At 37.2% G+C, this 12985-nt stretch overlaps 1 protein-coding gene across 1 annotated transcript; it reads left to right on the top strand.

Moving 5' to 3' along the window:
- The first annotated feature begins 8520 nt into the window (after window positions 1-8520).
- LOC146748251 (uncharacterized) lies at window positions 8521-11980 on the top strand. The gene is made up of 3 exons (XM_085506665.1): window positions 8521-8589; window positions 9621-10463; window positions 10645-11980. The coding sequence occupies exons 2-3, from the start codon at window positions 9635-9637 to the stop codon at window positions 10752-10754; spliced, it is 939 nt and encodes a 312-aa protein (XP_085362791.1). The 5' UTR covers window positions 8521-8589; window positions 9621-9634; the 3' UTR covers window positions 10755-11980.
- Window positions 11981-12985: the final 1005 nt, after the last annotated feature.

Raw genomic sequence — 12985 nt, 5'->3', positions numbered from 1 at the left:
ATGTTTGTGTACTGGTTAGCAATGTCACTGACTGGTTAGCAATGTTTGTGTACTGGTTAGCAATGTTTGTGTACTGGTTAGCAATGTTTGTGTACTGGTTAGCAATGTTTGTGTGCTGATTAACAATTTCGTTGACTGGTTAGAAATGTCTGGTTAGCAATGTTTGTGTACTGATTAGCAATTTCGTGACTGGTTAGAATTTTCGTTGACTGATTAGCAATGTTTGTGTACTGATTAGCAATTTCGTGACTGGTTAGAAATTTCGTTGACTGGTTAGAAATTTCGTTGACTGATTAGCAATGTTTGTGTACTGGTTAGCAATGCCGTTGACTGGTTAGCAATGTTTGTGTACTGGTTAGCAATGTCACTGACTGGTTAGCAATGGTTGTGTACTGGTTAGCAATGTTTGTGTACTGGTTAGCAATGTTTGTGTTCTGATTAGCAATTTCGTTGACTAGTTAGCAATGTTTGTGTACTGGTTAGCAATGTCACTGACTGGTTGGCAATGTCACTGACTGGTTAGCAATGTTTGTGTACTGGTTAGCAATGTCACTGACCGGTTAGCAATGTTTGTGTACTGGTTAGCAATGTCACTGACTGGTTAGCAATGTTTGTGTACTGGTTAGCAATGTTTGTGTACTGGTTAGCAATGTTTGTGTACTGGTTAGCAATGTTTGTGTACTGATTAACAATTTCGTTGACTGGTTAGAAATGTCTGGTCAGCAATGTTTGTGTACTGATTAGCAATTTCGTGACTGGTTAGAAATTTCGTTGACTGATTAGCAATGTTTGTGTACTGATTAGCAATTTCGTGACTGGTTAGAAATTTCGTTGACTGGTTAGAAATTTCGTTGACTGATTAGCAATGTTTGTGTACTGGTTAGCAATGTTTGTCTACTGGTTAGCAATGTCACTGACTGGTTAGCAATATTTGTGTACTGGTTAGCAATGTTTGTGTACTGATTAGCAATGTTTGTGTACTGATTAGCAATTTCGTTGACTGGTTAGAAATGTCATTGACTGGTTAGCAATGTTTGTGTACTGATTAGCGATTTCGTTGACTGGTTAGCAATGTTTGTGTACTGATTAGCAATTTCGTTGACTGGTTAGAAATGTTTGTGTACTGGTTAGCAATGTTTGTGTACTGATTAGCGATTTCGTTGACTGGTTAGCAATGTTTGTGTACTGATTAGCAATTTCGTTGACTGGTTAGAAATGTCGTTGACTGGTTAGCAATGTTTGTGTACTGATTAGCAATTTCGTGACTGGTTAGAAATTTCGTTGACTGGTTAGAAATGTTTGTGTACTGGTTAGCAATGTTTGTGTACTGATTAGCGATTTCGTTGACTGGTTAGCAATGTTTGTGTACTGATTAGCAATTTCGTTGACTGGTTAGAAATGTCGTTGACTGATTAGCAATGTTTGTGTACTGGTTAGCAATGTTTGTCTACTGGTTAGCAATGTCACTGACTGGTTAGCAATATTTGTGTACTGGTTAGCAATGTTTGTGTACTGATTAGCAATGTTTGTGTACTGATTAGCAATTTCGTTGACTGGTTAGAAATGTCATTGACTGGTTAGCAATGTTTGTGTACTGATTAGCGATTTCGTTGACTGGTTAGCAATGTTTGTGTACTGATTAGCAATTTCGTTGACTGGTTAGAAATGTTTGTGTACTGGTTAGCAATGTTTGTGTACTGATTAGCGATTTCGTTGACTGGTTAGCAATGTTTGTGTACTGATTAGCAATTTCGTTGACTGGTTAGAAATGTTTGTGTACTGGTTAGCAATGTTTGTGTACTGATTAGCGATTTCGTTGACTGGTTAGCAATGTTTGTGTACTGATTAGCAATTTCGTTGACTGGTTAGAAATGTCGTTGACTGGTTAGCAATGTTTGTGTACTGATTAGCAATTTCGTGACTGGTTAGAAATTTCGTTGACTGGTTAGAAATTTCGTTGACTGATTAGCAATGTTTGTGTACTGGTTAGCAATGTTTGTCTACTGGTTAGCAATGTCACTGACTGGTTAGCAATATTTGTGTACTGGTTAGCAATGTTTGTGTACTGATTAGCAATGTTTGTGTACTGATTAGCAATTTCGTTGACTGGTTAGAAATGTCATTGACTGGTTAGCAATGTTTGTGTACTGATTAGCGATTTCGTTGACTGGTTAGCAATGTTTGTGTACTGATTAGCAATTTCGTTGACTGGTTAGAAATGTTTGTGTACTGGTTAGCAATGTTTGTGTACTGATTAGCGATTTCGTTGACTGGTTAGCAATGTTTGTGTACTGATTAGCGATTTCGTTGACTGGTTAGCAATGTTTGTGTACTGATTAGCAATTTCGTTGACTGGTTAGAAATGTTTGTGTACTGGTTAGCAATGTTTGTGTACTGATTAGCGATTTCGTTGACTGGTTAGCAATGTTTGTGTACTGATTAGCGATTTCGTTAACTGGTTAGCAATGTTTGTGTACTGAATAGCAATTTCGTTGACTGGTTAGAAATGTCGTTGACTGGTTAGCATTGTTTGTGTACTGGTTAGCAATGTCACTGACTGGTTGGCAATGTCACTGACTGGTTAGCATTGTTTGTGTACTGGTTAGCAATGTTTGTGTACTGGTTAGCAATGTTTGTGTACTGGTTAGCAATGTTTGTGTACTGGTTAGCAATGTCACTAACTGGTTAGAAATGTTTGTGTACTGGTTAGCAATGTTTGTGTACTGGTTAGCAATGTCACTGACTGGTTAGCAATGTTTGTGTACTGGTTAGCAATGTTTGTGTACTGGTTAGCAATGTTTGTGTACTGATTAGCAATGTCACTGACTGGTTAGCAATGTTTGTGTACTGGTTAGCAATGTCACTGACTGGTTAGCAATGTTTGTGTACTGGTTAGCAATGTCACTGACTGGTTAGCAATGTTTGTGTACTGGTTAGCAATGTTTGTGTACTTGTTAGCAATGTTTGTGTACTGGTTAGCAATGTCACTAACTGGTTAGCAATGTTTGTGTACTGATTAGCAATGTTTGTGTACTGATTAGCAATTTCGTTGACTGGTTAGAAATGTCGTTGACTGGTTAGCAATGTTTGTGTACTGATTAGCGATTTCGTTGACTGGTTAGCAATTTTTGTGTACTGATTAGCAATTTCGTTGACTGGTTAGAAATGTTTGTGTACTGATTAGCGATTTCGTTAACTGGTTAGCAATGTTTGTGTACTGATTAGCGATTTCGTTAACTGGTTAGCAATGTTTGTGTACTGAATAGCAATTTCGTTGACTGGTTAGAAATGTCGTTGACTGGTTAGCATTGTTTGCGTACTGGTTAGCAATGTCACTGACTGGTTGGCAATGTCACTGACTGGTTAGCATTGTTTGTGTACTGGTTAGCAATGTTTGTGTACTGGTTAGCAATGTTTGTGTACTGGTTAGCAATGTTTGTGTACTGGTTAGCAATGTTTGTGTACTGGTTAGCAATGTTACTAACTGGTTAGAAATGTTTGTGTACTGGTTAGCAATGTTTGTGTACTGGTTAGCAATGTCACTGACTGGTTAGCAATGTTTGTGTACTGGTTAGCAATGTTTGTGTACTGGTTAGCAATGTCACTGACTGGTTAGCAATGTTTGTGTACTGGTTAGCAATGTTTGTGTACTGGTTAGCAATGTTTGTGTACTGATTAGCAATGTCACTGACTGGTTAGCAATGTTTGTGTACTGGTTAGCAATGTCACTGACTGGTTAGCAATGTTTGTGTACTGGTTAGCAATGTTTGTGTACTGGTTAGCAATGTCACTGACTGGTTAGCAATGTTTGTGTACTGGTTAGCAATGTCACTGACTGGTTAGCAATGTTTGTGTACTGATTAGCAATGTCACTGGCTGGTTAGCAATGTTTGTGTACTGGTTAGCAATGTCACTGACTGGTTAGCAATGTTTGTGTACTGATTAGCAATGTCACTGACTGGTTAGCAATGTTTGTGTACTGGTTAGCAATGTCACTGACTGGTTAGCAATGTTTGTGTACTGGTTAGCAATGTTTGTGTACTGGTTAGCAATGTTTGTGTACTGGTTAGCAATGTCACTAACTGGTTAGCAATGTTTGTGTACTGGTTAGCAATGTTTGTGTACTGGTTAGCAATGTCACTGACTGGTTAGCAATGTTTGTGTACTGGTTAGCAATGTTTGTGTACTGGTTAGCAATGTTTGTGTACTGATTAGCAATGTCACTGACTGGTTAGCAATGTTTGTGTACTGGTTAGCAATGTTTGTGTACTGATTAGCAATTTCGTTGACTGGTTAGAAATGTTTGTGTACTGATTAGCGATTTCGTTAACTGGTTAGCAATGTTTGTGTACTGATTAGCGATTTCGTTAACTGGTTAGCAATGTTTGTGTACTGATTAGCGATTTCGTTAACTGGTTAGCAATGTTTGTGTACTGTTTAGCAATTTCGTTGACTGGTTAGAAATGTCGTTGACTGGTTAGCAATGTTTGTGTACTGGTTAGCAATGTTTGTCTACTGGTTAGCAATGTCACTAACTGGTTAGAAATGTTTGTGTACTGGTTAGCAATGTTTGTGTACTGGTTAGCAATGTCACTGACTGGTTAGCAATGTTTGTGTACTGGTTAGCAATGTTTGTGTACTGGTTAGCAATGTTTGTGTACTGATTAGCAATGTCACTGACTGGTTAGCAATGTTTGTGTACTGGTTAGCAATGTCACTGACTGGTTAGCAATGTTTGTGTACTGGTTAGCAATGTCACTGACTGGTTAGCAATGTTTGTGTACTGGTTAGCAATGTTTGTGTACTTGTTAGCAATGTTTGTGTACTGGTTAGCAATGTCACTAACTGGTTAGCAATGTTTGTGTACTGATTAGCAATGTTTGTGTACTGATTAGCAATTTCGTTGACTGGTTAGAAATGTCGTTGACTGGTTAGCAATGTTTGTGTACTGATTAGCGATTTCGTTGACTGGTTAGCAATTTTTGTGTACTGATTAGCAATTTCGTTGACTGGTTAGAAATGTTTGTGTACTGATTAGCGATTTCGTTAACTGGTTAGCAATGTTTGTGTACTGATTAGCGATTTCGTTAACTGGTTAGCAATGTTTGTGTACTGAATAGCAATTTCGTTGACTGGTTAGAAATGTCGTTGACTGGTTAGCATTGTTTGCGTACTGGTTAGCAATGTCACTGACTGGTTGGCAATGTCACTGACTGGTTAGCATTGTTTGTGTACTGGTTAGCAATGTTTGTGTACTGGTTAGCAATGTTTGTGTACTGGTTAGCAATGTTTGTGTACTGGTTAGCAATGTTTGTGTACTGGTTAGCAATGTTACTAACTGGTTAGAAATGTTTGTGTACTGGTTAGCAATGTTTGTGTACTGGTTAGCAATGTCACTGACTGGTTAGCAATGTTTGTGTACTGGTTAGCAATGTTTGTGTACTGGTTAGCAATGTCACTGACTGGTTAGCAATGTTTGTGTACTGGTTAGCAATGTTTGTGTACTGGTTAGCAATGTTTGTGTACTGATTAGCAATGTCACTGACTGGTTAGCAATGTTTGTGTACTGGTTAGCAATGTCACTGACTGGTTAGCAATGTTTGTGTACTGGTTAGCAATGTTTGTGTACTGGTTAGCAATGTCACTGACTGGTTAGCAATGTTTGTGTACTGGTTAGCAATGTCACTGACTGGTTAGCAATGTTTGTGTACTGATTAGCAATGTCACTGGCTGGTTAGCAATGTTTGTGTACTGGTTAGCAATGTCACTGACTGGTTAGCAATGTTTGTGTACTGATTAGCAATGTCACTGACTGGTTAGCAATGTTTGTGTACTGGTTAGCAATGTCACTGACTGGTTAGCAATGTTTGTGTACTGGTTAGCAATGTTTGTGTACTGGTTAGCAATGTTTGTGTACTGGTTAGCAATGTCACTAACTGGTTAGCAATGTTTGTGTACTGGTTAGCAATGTTTGTGTACTGGTTAGCAATGTCACTGACTGGTTAGCAATGTTTGTGTACTGGTTAGCAATGTTTGTGTACTGGTTAGCAATGTTTGTGTACTGATTAGCAATGTCACTGACTGGTTAGCAATGTTTGTGTACTGGTTAGCAATGTTTGTGTACTGATTAGCAATTTCGTTGACTGGTTAGAAATGTTTGTGTACTGATTAGCGATTTCGTTAACTGGTTAGCAATGTTTGTGTACTGATTAGCGATTTCGTTAACTGGTTAGCAATGTTTGTGTACTGATTAGCGATTTCGTTAACTGGTTAGCAATGTTTGTGTACTGTTTAGCAATTTCGTTGACTGGTTAGAAATGTCGTTGACTGGTTAGCAATGTTTGTGTACTGATTAGCGATTTCGTTAACTGGTTAGCAATGTTTGTGTACTGAATAGCAATTTCGTTGACTGGTTAGAAATGTCGTTGACTGGTTAGCATTGTTTGCATACTGGTTAGCAATTTCACTGTCTGGTTGGCAATGTCACTGACTGGTTAGCATTGTTTGTGTACTGGTTAGCAATGTTTGTGTACTGGTTAGCAATGTTTGTGTACTGGTTAGCAATGTTTGTGTACTGGTTAGCAATGTTTGTGTACTGATTAGCAATGTCACTGACTGGTTAGCAATGTTTGTGTACTGGTTAGCAATGTCACTGACTGGTTAGCAATGTTTGTGTACTGGTTAGCAATGTTTGTGTACTGGTTAGCAATGTTTGTCTACTGGTTAGCAATGTCACTGACTGGTTAGCAATGTTTGTGTACTGGTTAGCAATGTCACTGACTGGTTAGCAATGTTTGTGTACTGGTTAGCAATGTTTGTGTACTGGTTAGCAATGTCACTAACTGGTTAGCAATGTTTGTGTACTGGTTAGCAATGTTTGTGTACTGGTTAGCAATGTCACTGACTGGTTAGCAATGTTTGTGTACTGGTTAGCAATGTTTGTGTACTGGTTAGCAATGTTTGTGTACTGATTAGCAATGTCACTGACTGGTTAGCAATGTTTGTGTACTGGTTAGCAATGTTTGTGTACTGATTAGCAATGTTTGTGTACTGGTTAGCAATGTCCTTGACTGGTTAGCAATGTCCTTGACTGGTTAGCAATGTTATTAATTGGCTGATGAAAAGGTAAACAAAAAGTGTATAATATAAATAAGTTGTACAATTATTTTGCATATACAGCTCGGATCCAGAATTCGTGCGTATGCATATAGGGGTCATAGGGGTGATGGGTATTTGCATAGAAGTCAACACCAAAAACATTACTTTATATTATAATGTACATTTACAGTTATTTGGCCGATGCGTTTACTGACCATAGTCTGTTTTGGTTGACATTTACTGCACATTATTGTCATCAAATTATAGATACACTTATTTCTGTATTTATTTCCACTGGAACATTAATGCCTGTTCCATAATCCGACTCTGTCATAAGATTATACTTATTATATCATTTTTGCAATAAACCAAGCGATTGTATCTACCACGAGTTGTGTCCATTAGTCAAATCACATTGGAACAGTTGACCCCCAGTCAAATGAAACTCGGAACGTATATACTAGTATATTACAAGTAAACAACCACAAACTGGCAAATTATAGTACTCGCGATGGTTGCCGGACAGCCTCGTGTTTTCTACTGGCCGATATCACTCTGATTAAAATCTAATGTGGGTATGAGGCTCCAAATCGTTTTTTCTTATTTTTTAATGACCTTTTATATATTATTTATTCGTATTTTTGTTTGAATATGTTGATTTTTTTAGTTTGACTTGCCGTTAATCAGTTCTTAGAAAATCGTGTCTCAGTTGCCTCTAAATAGGAGCCTCATACCTACATCGATTTTAATCAGATTGGGCCGATATGTGCACAACCAGTTCCATAATTGGTACGTTAATCGTGTACTTTTTTTTTTATAATTAATCTTGTTAATTGTTTTTCGGGGAGTCGCGTACTTTTAATCTATCGACCTATATAGAATACAGCCACTACCGTTATGTGTACATCAGATGGCCTCAGATGGTGACCGACGCTTTGTATTTCTGATACCACAACGTCACTTCTTCAAACATCTCACATCTCGATTTAAAGGCCCGTTTTTTCTCATTTGTGAGGCAAATTATCGTCTCTATGATCCTACAAACACGAATGTTTTATATTATTACAGATGACGACAATGTCAACGAACTCCATCATGGTCATCTGGTATTTGATTGGTTTATTGAAAATTCTGTCATCGTAAACACGTTCTTGGGAATAAAGCATTGCATTTTAGCATACGAAATTCAGCAACAAAAACATTTGGAGTAAAAGGATTGTGAATAACATTCGATGTGAAATAACTTAACTTACTTAGTATGTTTTTGTATATCCATAAGAAAATCAATCACAACAGTTCTAACTCATTTCCGAAATGGTATTTTATAAGTATTGTAAACGAAAGACGCGCATTCAGTAGCCAGAAGAGGGCGTTATGTGTTGTAGCCGATAAGCAACTGAGACGTTGTTTGACTTATTGAGTAGGACCACAGATAGGACGCAGCCTTCTGAACTGCGATCAACGACGGCACACAATATAAGGCTGTATGTGGTACGTATGTGACATTAACTGTTATAACATGTAGCGTCTCGACTCCTAGAGTGTGACAGACGTCTTGGGGTTACATTTCGTGCTAGGAGGTGCTGAAAGGGGTGTGGCAAATGGTATACCATTAGCTTTAGTTACTCTGTATGGAGATACCTCCATGCTCTTACGTGCACCTTCATTACAACTAGACATTAACCGGCGTATATGACATACGTAGTTTCATCGATTATAGTTTACCGGGAATAAGACCAGATGGTAGGGGTAAACACCGGCAACAAACGTCGACGCCAATGTGCGATCGTCTATGTAATTGATACCCGACGCTTAAAAAACACAATAGATATGCAAACTAGATGCAAAGGTCAAGCAGGGGTCAAACTTGCGTCATCGGTAAACATTTTGAGAAGCGACGGATATATATCATTTCAAACATTTTATTCCACGCAATTATATGTTAGAGAACTATATATATATCAATATATCGTACCGTATAAGGGTTTGCTAGAGGGTCGGCAACGGGTATTTTTGTAAGCTGTAATAATTTGTTTTTATTTTCGTAATAATGTGATTTAAATAAATAAAAAAACGTGAATACGTAGACATGGACAAGGTATAACATGCAATCAGCTATTTTATTCGTCCGTAATTTATCAAAGATATTATTTTTTGTGAGCGTATAAAACATTTTCCGGATTAAATGTCGTAATTCGTACCAAATGTTCAATTTTATTATTAAACTATTAAAAATATTATAAAAATGTAAAATGCAATTAGGAATTTACTTCGTCTGTGTAAAGTGTAAAAACCCTTTTTTTACTGTAAATTGAACTTTCATTTTATTTCCTGTAAAATGCTGTTTTTAATTTCTTTAACCTGTACCAACTACCCCCTCGCTATAGTCCATGAATAACTATAGCTGCAGTTACTAGTACCAGCAGAAATTGTGCTTATGCGAAGCACATGTAGTTCAAGTACTCAGTGACTGGTTCTGACCATGAAGCTTAATTGAATTTTATATTTGTTCCCCCACACAGATACGCTCCTTAGGATGGCCTTCTCTCCTCCCAAACCATTATATCAAGGAGACAAGTGCCATCTAAGCTGCAGGGGACTTTCGAATATTCCAGCAGATGTTTGTAAACACTTTGAATTGAGACAACTCGATTTACAACATAACAACCTACAAAAATTACCATCACAACTGGCAGATTTGAAGTTATCCAACTTGGATATATCAAGCAATAAATTCAAAGTCTTGCCGCCTGTTATATGTAAACTCATGAAGCTAAGATATTTGTATAGCAATTCTAATCAGTTGAAGAAACTACCCATGGAATTGAAAGAGCTGAAACTTCTTGAGGTGTTGAGGTTGCTGGGAAATGAGATAGATCATTTCCCACCAGTTATCCCATTGATGACTTCTCTTGTCGAGCTCAATCTGAGTGGGAACTCTTTACATAGCATCCCTAAAGGAATCTCTTCTCTAAAACGTCTGACAGAGCTTGATCTTGGGTACAACAAGCTGGATTCACTACCGGACGAGTTATGCAAGCTGACAAACCTGAAAACTCTCTACGTTCAGGGTAATAACCTCGTCTCCCTCCCTAGTGAAATCAATGGCTTGAGGAAACTGCGCAACTTGTTGTTAACTGACAACAAACTCAGGGAATTGCCAGCATCTTTGGTGGAGGTCACCTCTCTGAGGATAGTGAGTGTCACAAATAATCATTTGGAGTGTTTTCCAGAACTATTCTTCACCAAACTGAAAAGGCTGAAAACATTCAATTGCGAAGGGAATAACTTGAAGCATCCCCCGAGGAGAGTGGTAGAAGGTGGTCTGAAAGAACTTAGAAAATATGAACAGCAACAAGCTAAAGGTATGAACATCACCCAACTCTCCGGATTTAGGATGATGATTTTCAGAGAGAAGAAGAATGGAAGGAGTCATCACTATCTTGTGAAAGTGTACAAAATGAGCATACAATTTACAGTTCAAAGTGTGACTTCTATCATGTATAAGTATGTTTATAAATACTTTTAATATGTTTTAACTTTCAGGTTATATGGTAGCTGATAATACAACAGAAGTTCAACTTGGAGAAAAACGGACTCGGTGCGATGGTGATGATGAAAATGTAACTATAAAGTATGTGAAGACTACTAAATAGATGTCAACCAGTCAGATGATAAGGTGTCACCAGCCGTTAGGGAGCAATAGTAAACTACTGAAAATCTAGTTACTACTAGTATGTGTTATCTTGTGGCTGACTAGTTAGTGTAGCCGAGTACATTGTAGTTGTCTACACTCTGATCTGGTCTGAAAAAATGGTAATGGATAGTTAGTGATATCCTAGACTGGTTAGCAATGCTCTTAACTGGTTAACGCATTTCTAGCCTGGTTAACGGTGGTATATTCTGATTTGAGATGATCCTGATTAGTTAGTTAAGTTCTTGACTGTTTATAGAAATGATTTATACAGGTTAACAATGTTATATACTGATTACAGCAAAGGGTTAATGTTATATTTATTGAGGTCGAAGTGGATTTTTTTTTGAAAACTAGTTTTTATCATATTGCAAAATATGATAAATTTGTTTAAATAATTGTATTATATTGAGTTTAGTATTATATTGAGAGTAAACAATTACTGTATTATTCGGTGATTATAAATCACCACTATCAGAATTAGAGGTTTTCATGACGTCATAGCTTTACTTTATAACATGATGTAAACCTCTATTCGTATGTAAATTACCAGTAATTTCAACAAAAACATCCTAAATTTAACTGAATTTGTTTAATTCTAATGGTGGTGATTTATAACAACAATAACGAATCCCCACAGCACAGATAATTTGTCCAGATTGCCTTAAACATTATCTTGCCATACATCATTCTCCTCATCCAATGTGGCACTGTGGGTGATTCATTATTGCTTAAATAAAGCTGTCAAAATGGATCAGATAGTATATGAGTTGATGGTGGGGGTCGGGAGGTGATGAGTTTAAGGCCATTTACATGTACTGTTTCCATATTATGATAGTGCAGTACAGTGTTACAGTTGCATCTAGCAGGATTGCTCTGTCCTTTTAAATATTTACAGCCCGAGTGTCATTAAAGCAGGATGGTCGTCACCTGCGCACGCGCGGGAATTGAGTCTCAAGCGACGATAACAACACATGCTAAAAACACAAAGGTTCATGAGTAGACACTTGTTTGTAAACAATGACACGCTATGGTCATCTGACGCATGCGTAGGTGACGACTCCCCCGCTTTAAGTCTTCGCGGGAATGACAAATCCTGAAGTAATGTTTTAATAGTCATAAACATTTCTGATGAATATTTATCACATATTATTCGTGTTAATTAAATTTGATACACACTTAACAAAACGCCTGAATGTGTATTTATTTATGTTGGTCCCAGGAAATTAGAACAGTGTGTGGCATGGCATTAGCATAACCAGAAACAAAAAAAATGTATTCCATGATTATTTTTTAGATCAACTGCTGTCCATTTATTTGATCCGCTACAAAGAATTTGAATATTAAATATTTGAAAACATACTCATGAAAACAGATATTTATATACATATGTTGATGAAATATTACTTGAATGTCCATCTGGCCTAATGTTTTTTATTAGAATGGTTTAATCAAACGCTGTATAATGCATTGTGAAGGCATTCAATAGCGTCTAATATAGTACAAGTATATAATCACTAAATTTGTCAGCAACTACAATTTACTCGTGTCGTTTGACAGGACAGATATTCCGTATTATTATTCTATTCAAAGAGTTGCCATGACGAGTACGTTATTCACGTAATATCATTTGTATGATATCTAACATCACAAAATCGAGATGCTAATGAATGCACGTAGTTGTGGATATACCATCTAACCAGATACTAGCATGCCGTTGATTAAGCACGGAAATCACGCCCCTATACTGAAATCAATGTCCAAGGTTTCAACGTTTATGGCGTGGTTGTTTGAATAGCAAGTATATCATCAGATAAAAGGAATGGACCATTTTGAATGGAAGAAAATGTAACGAGTGTATACTAGTAGTTTCCTGTCACAGCGGTAGCACCCATAGAACAAATGGCTATCACAGTTCTTGTAATAAAAAAGGGTTATTTTCAAGTAATGTAAACTGATATTTCTCTTTGTTACTTTTACATTACCAGTTCAGAATAGCATTTCCGCGTCTTTCTTTATTTGCAAATTTTAATATTTGAAGGTGATCACATACATGCATAGGAGTGTCACTAATTCCAACGTAGAAATGAGTTTCTTTATAGTCTTCTTGATTTTAAAACAGTGGTGCCTTTTTCACCCAGATTTAATACAAACAGGGGGTGTCCTATGAACAATTCTCTGTGAAAAAGAGAG

The sequence above is a fragment of the Saccoglossus kowalevskii genome, chromosome 2 (assembly GCF_978046115.1).
Source record: "Saccoglossus kowalevskii chromosome 2, keSacKowa6.1, whole genome shotgun sequence".
In the NCBI taxonomy this organism is placed as follows: Eukaryota; Metazoa; Hemichordata; class Enteropneusta; family Harrimaniidae; genus Saccoglossus; species Saccoglossus kowalevskii.
Note: the sequence above shows the minus strand (reverse complement) of the source record. Positions and strands in the feature narration are given on the sequence as shown.

Excerpts from the sequence above, each read along its gene's own strand:
- LOC146748251 (XM_085506665.1), top strand. The coding sequence starts at position 9,635 with ATGGCCTTCTCTCCTCCCAAACCATTATATCAAGGAGACAAGTGCCAT. Across the intron at positions 10,464-10,644 it reads TGAACAGCAACAAGCTAAAG|GTTATATGGTAGCTGATAAT; the intron begins GTATGAACATCA and ends TTTAACTTTCAG.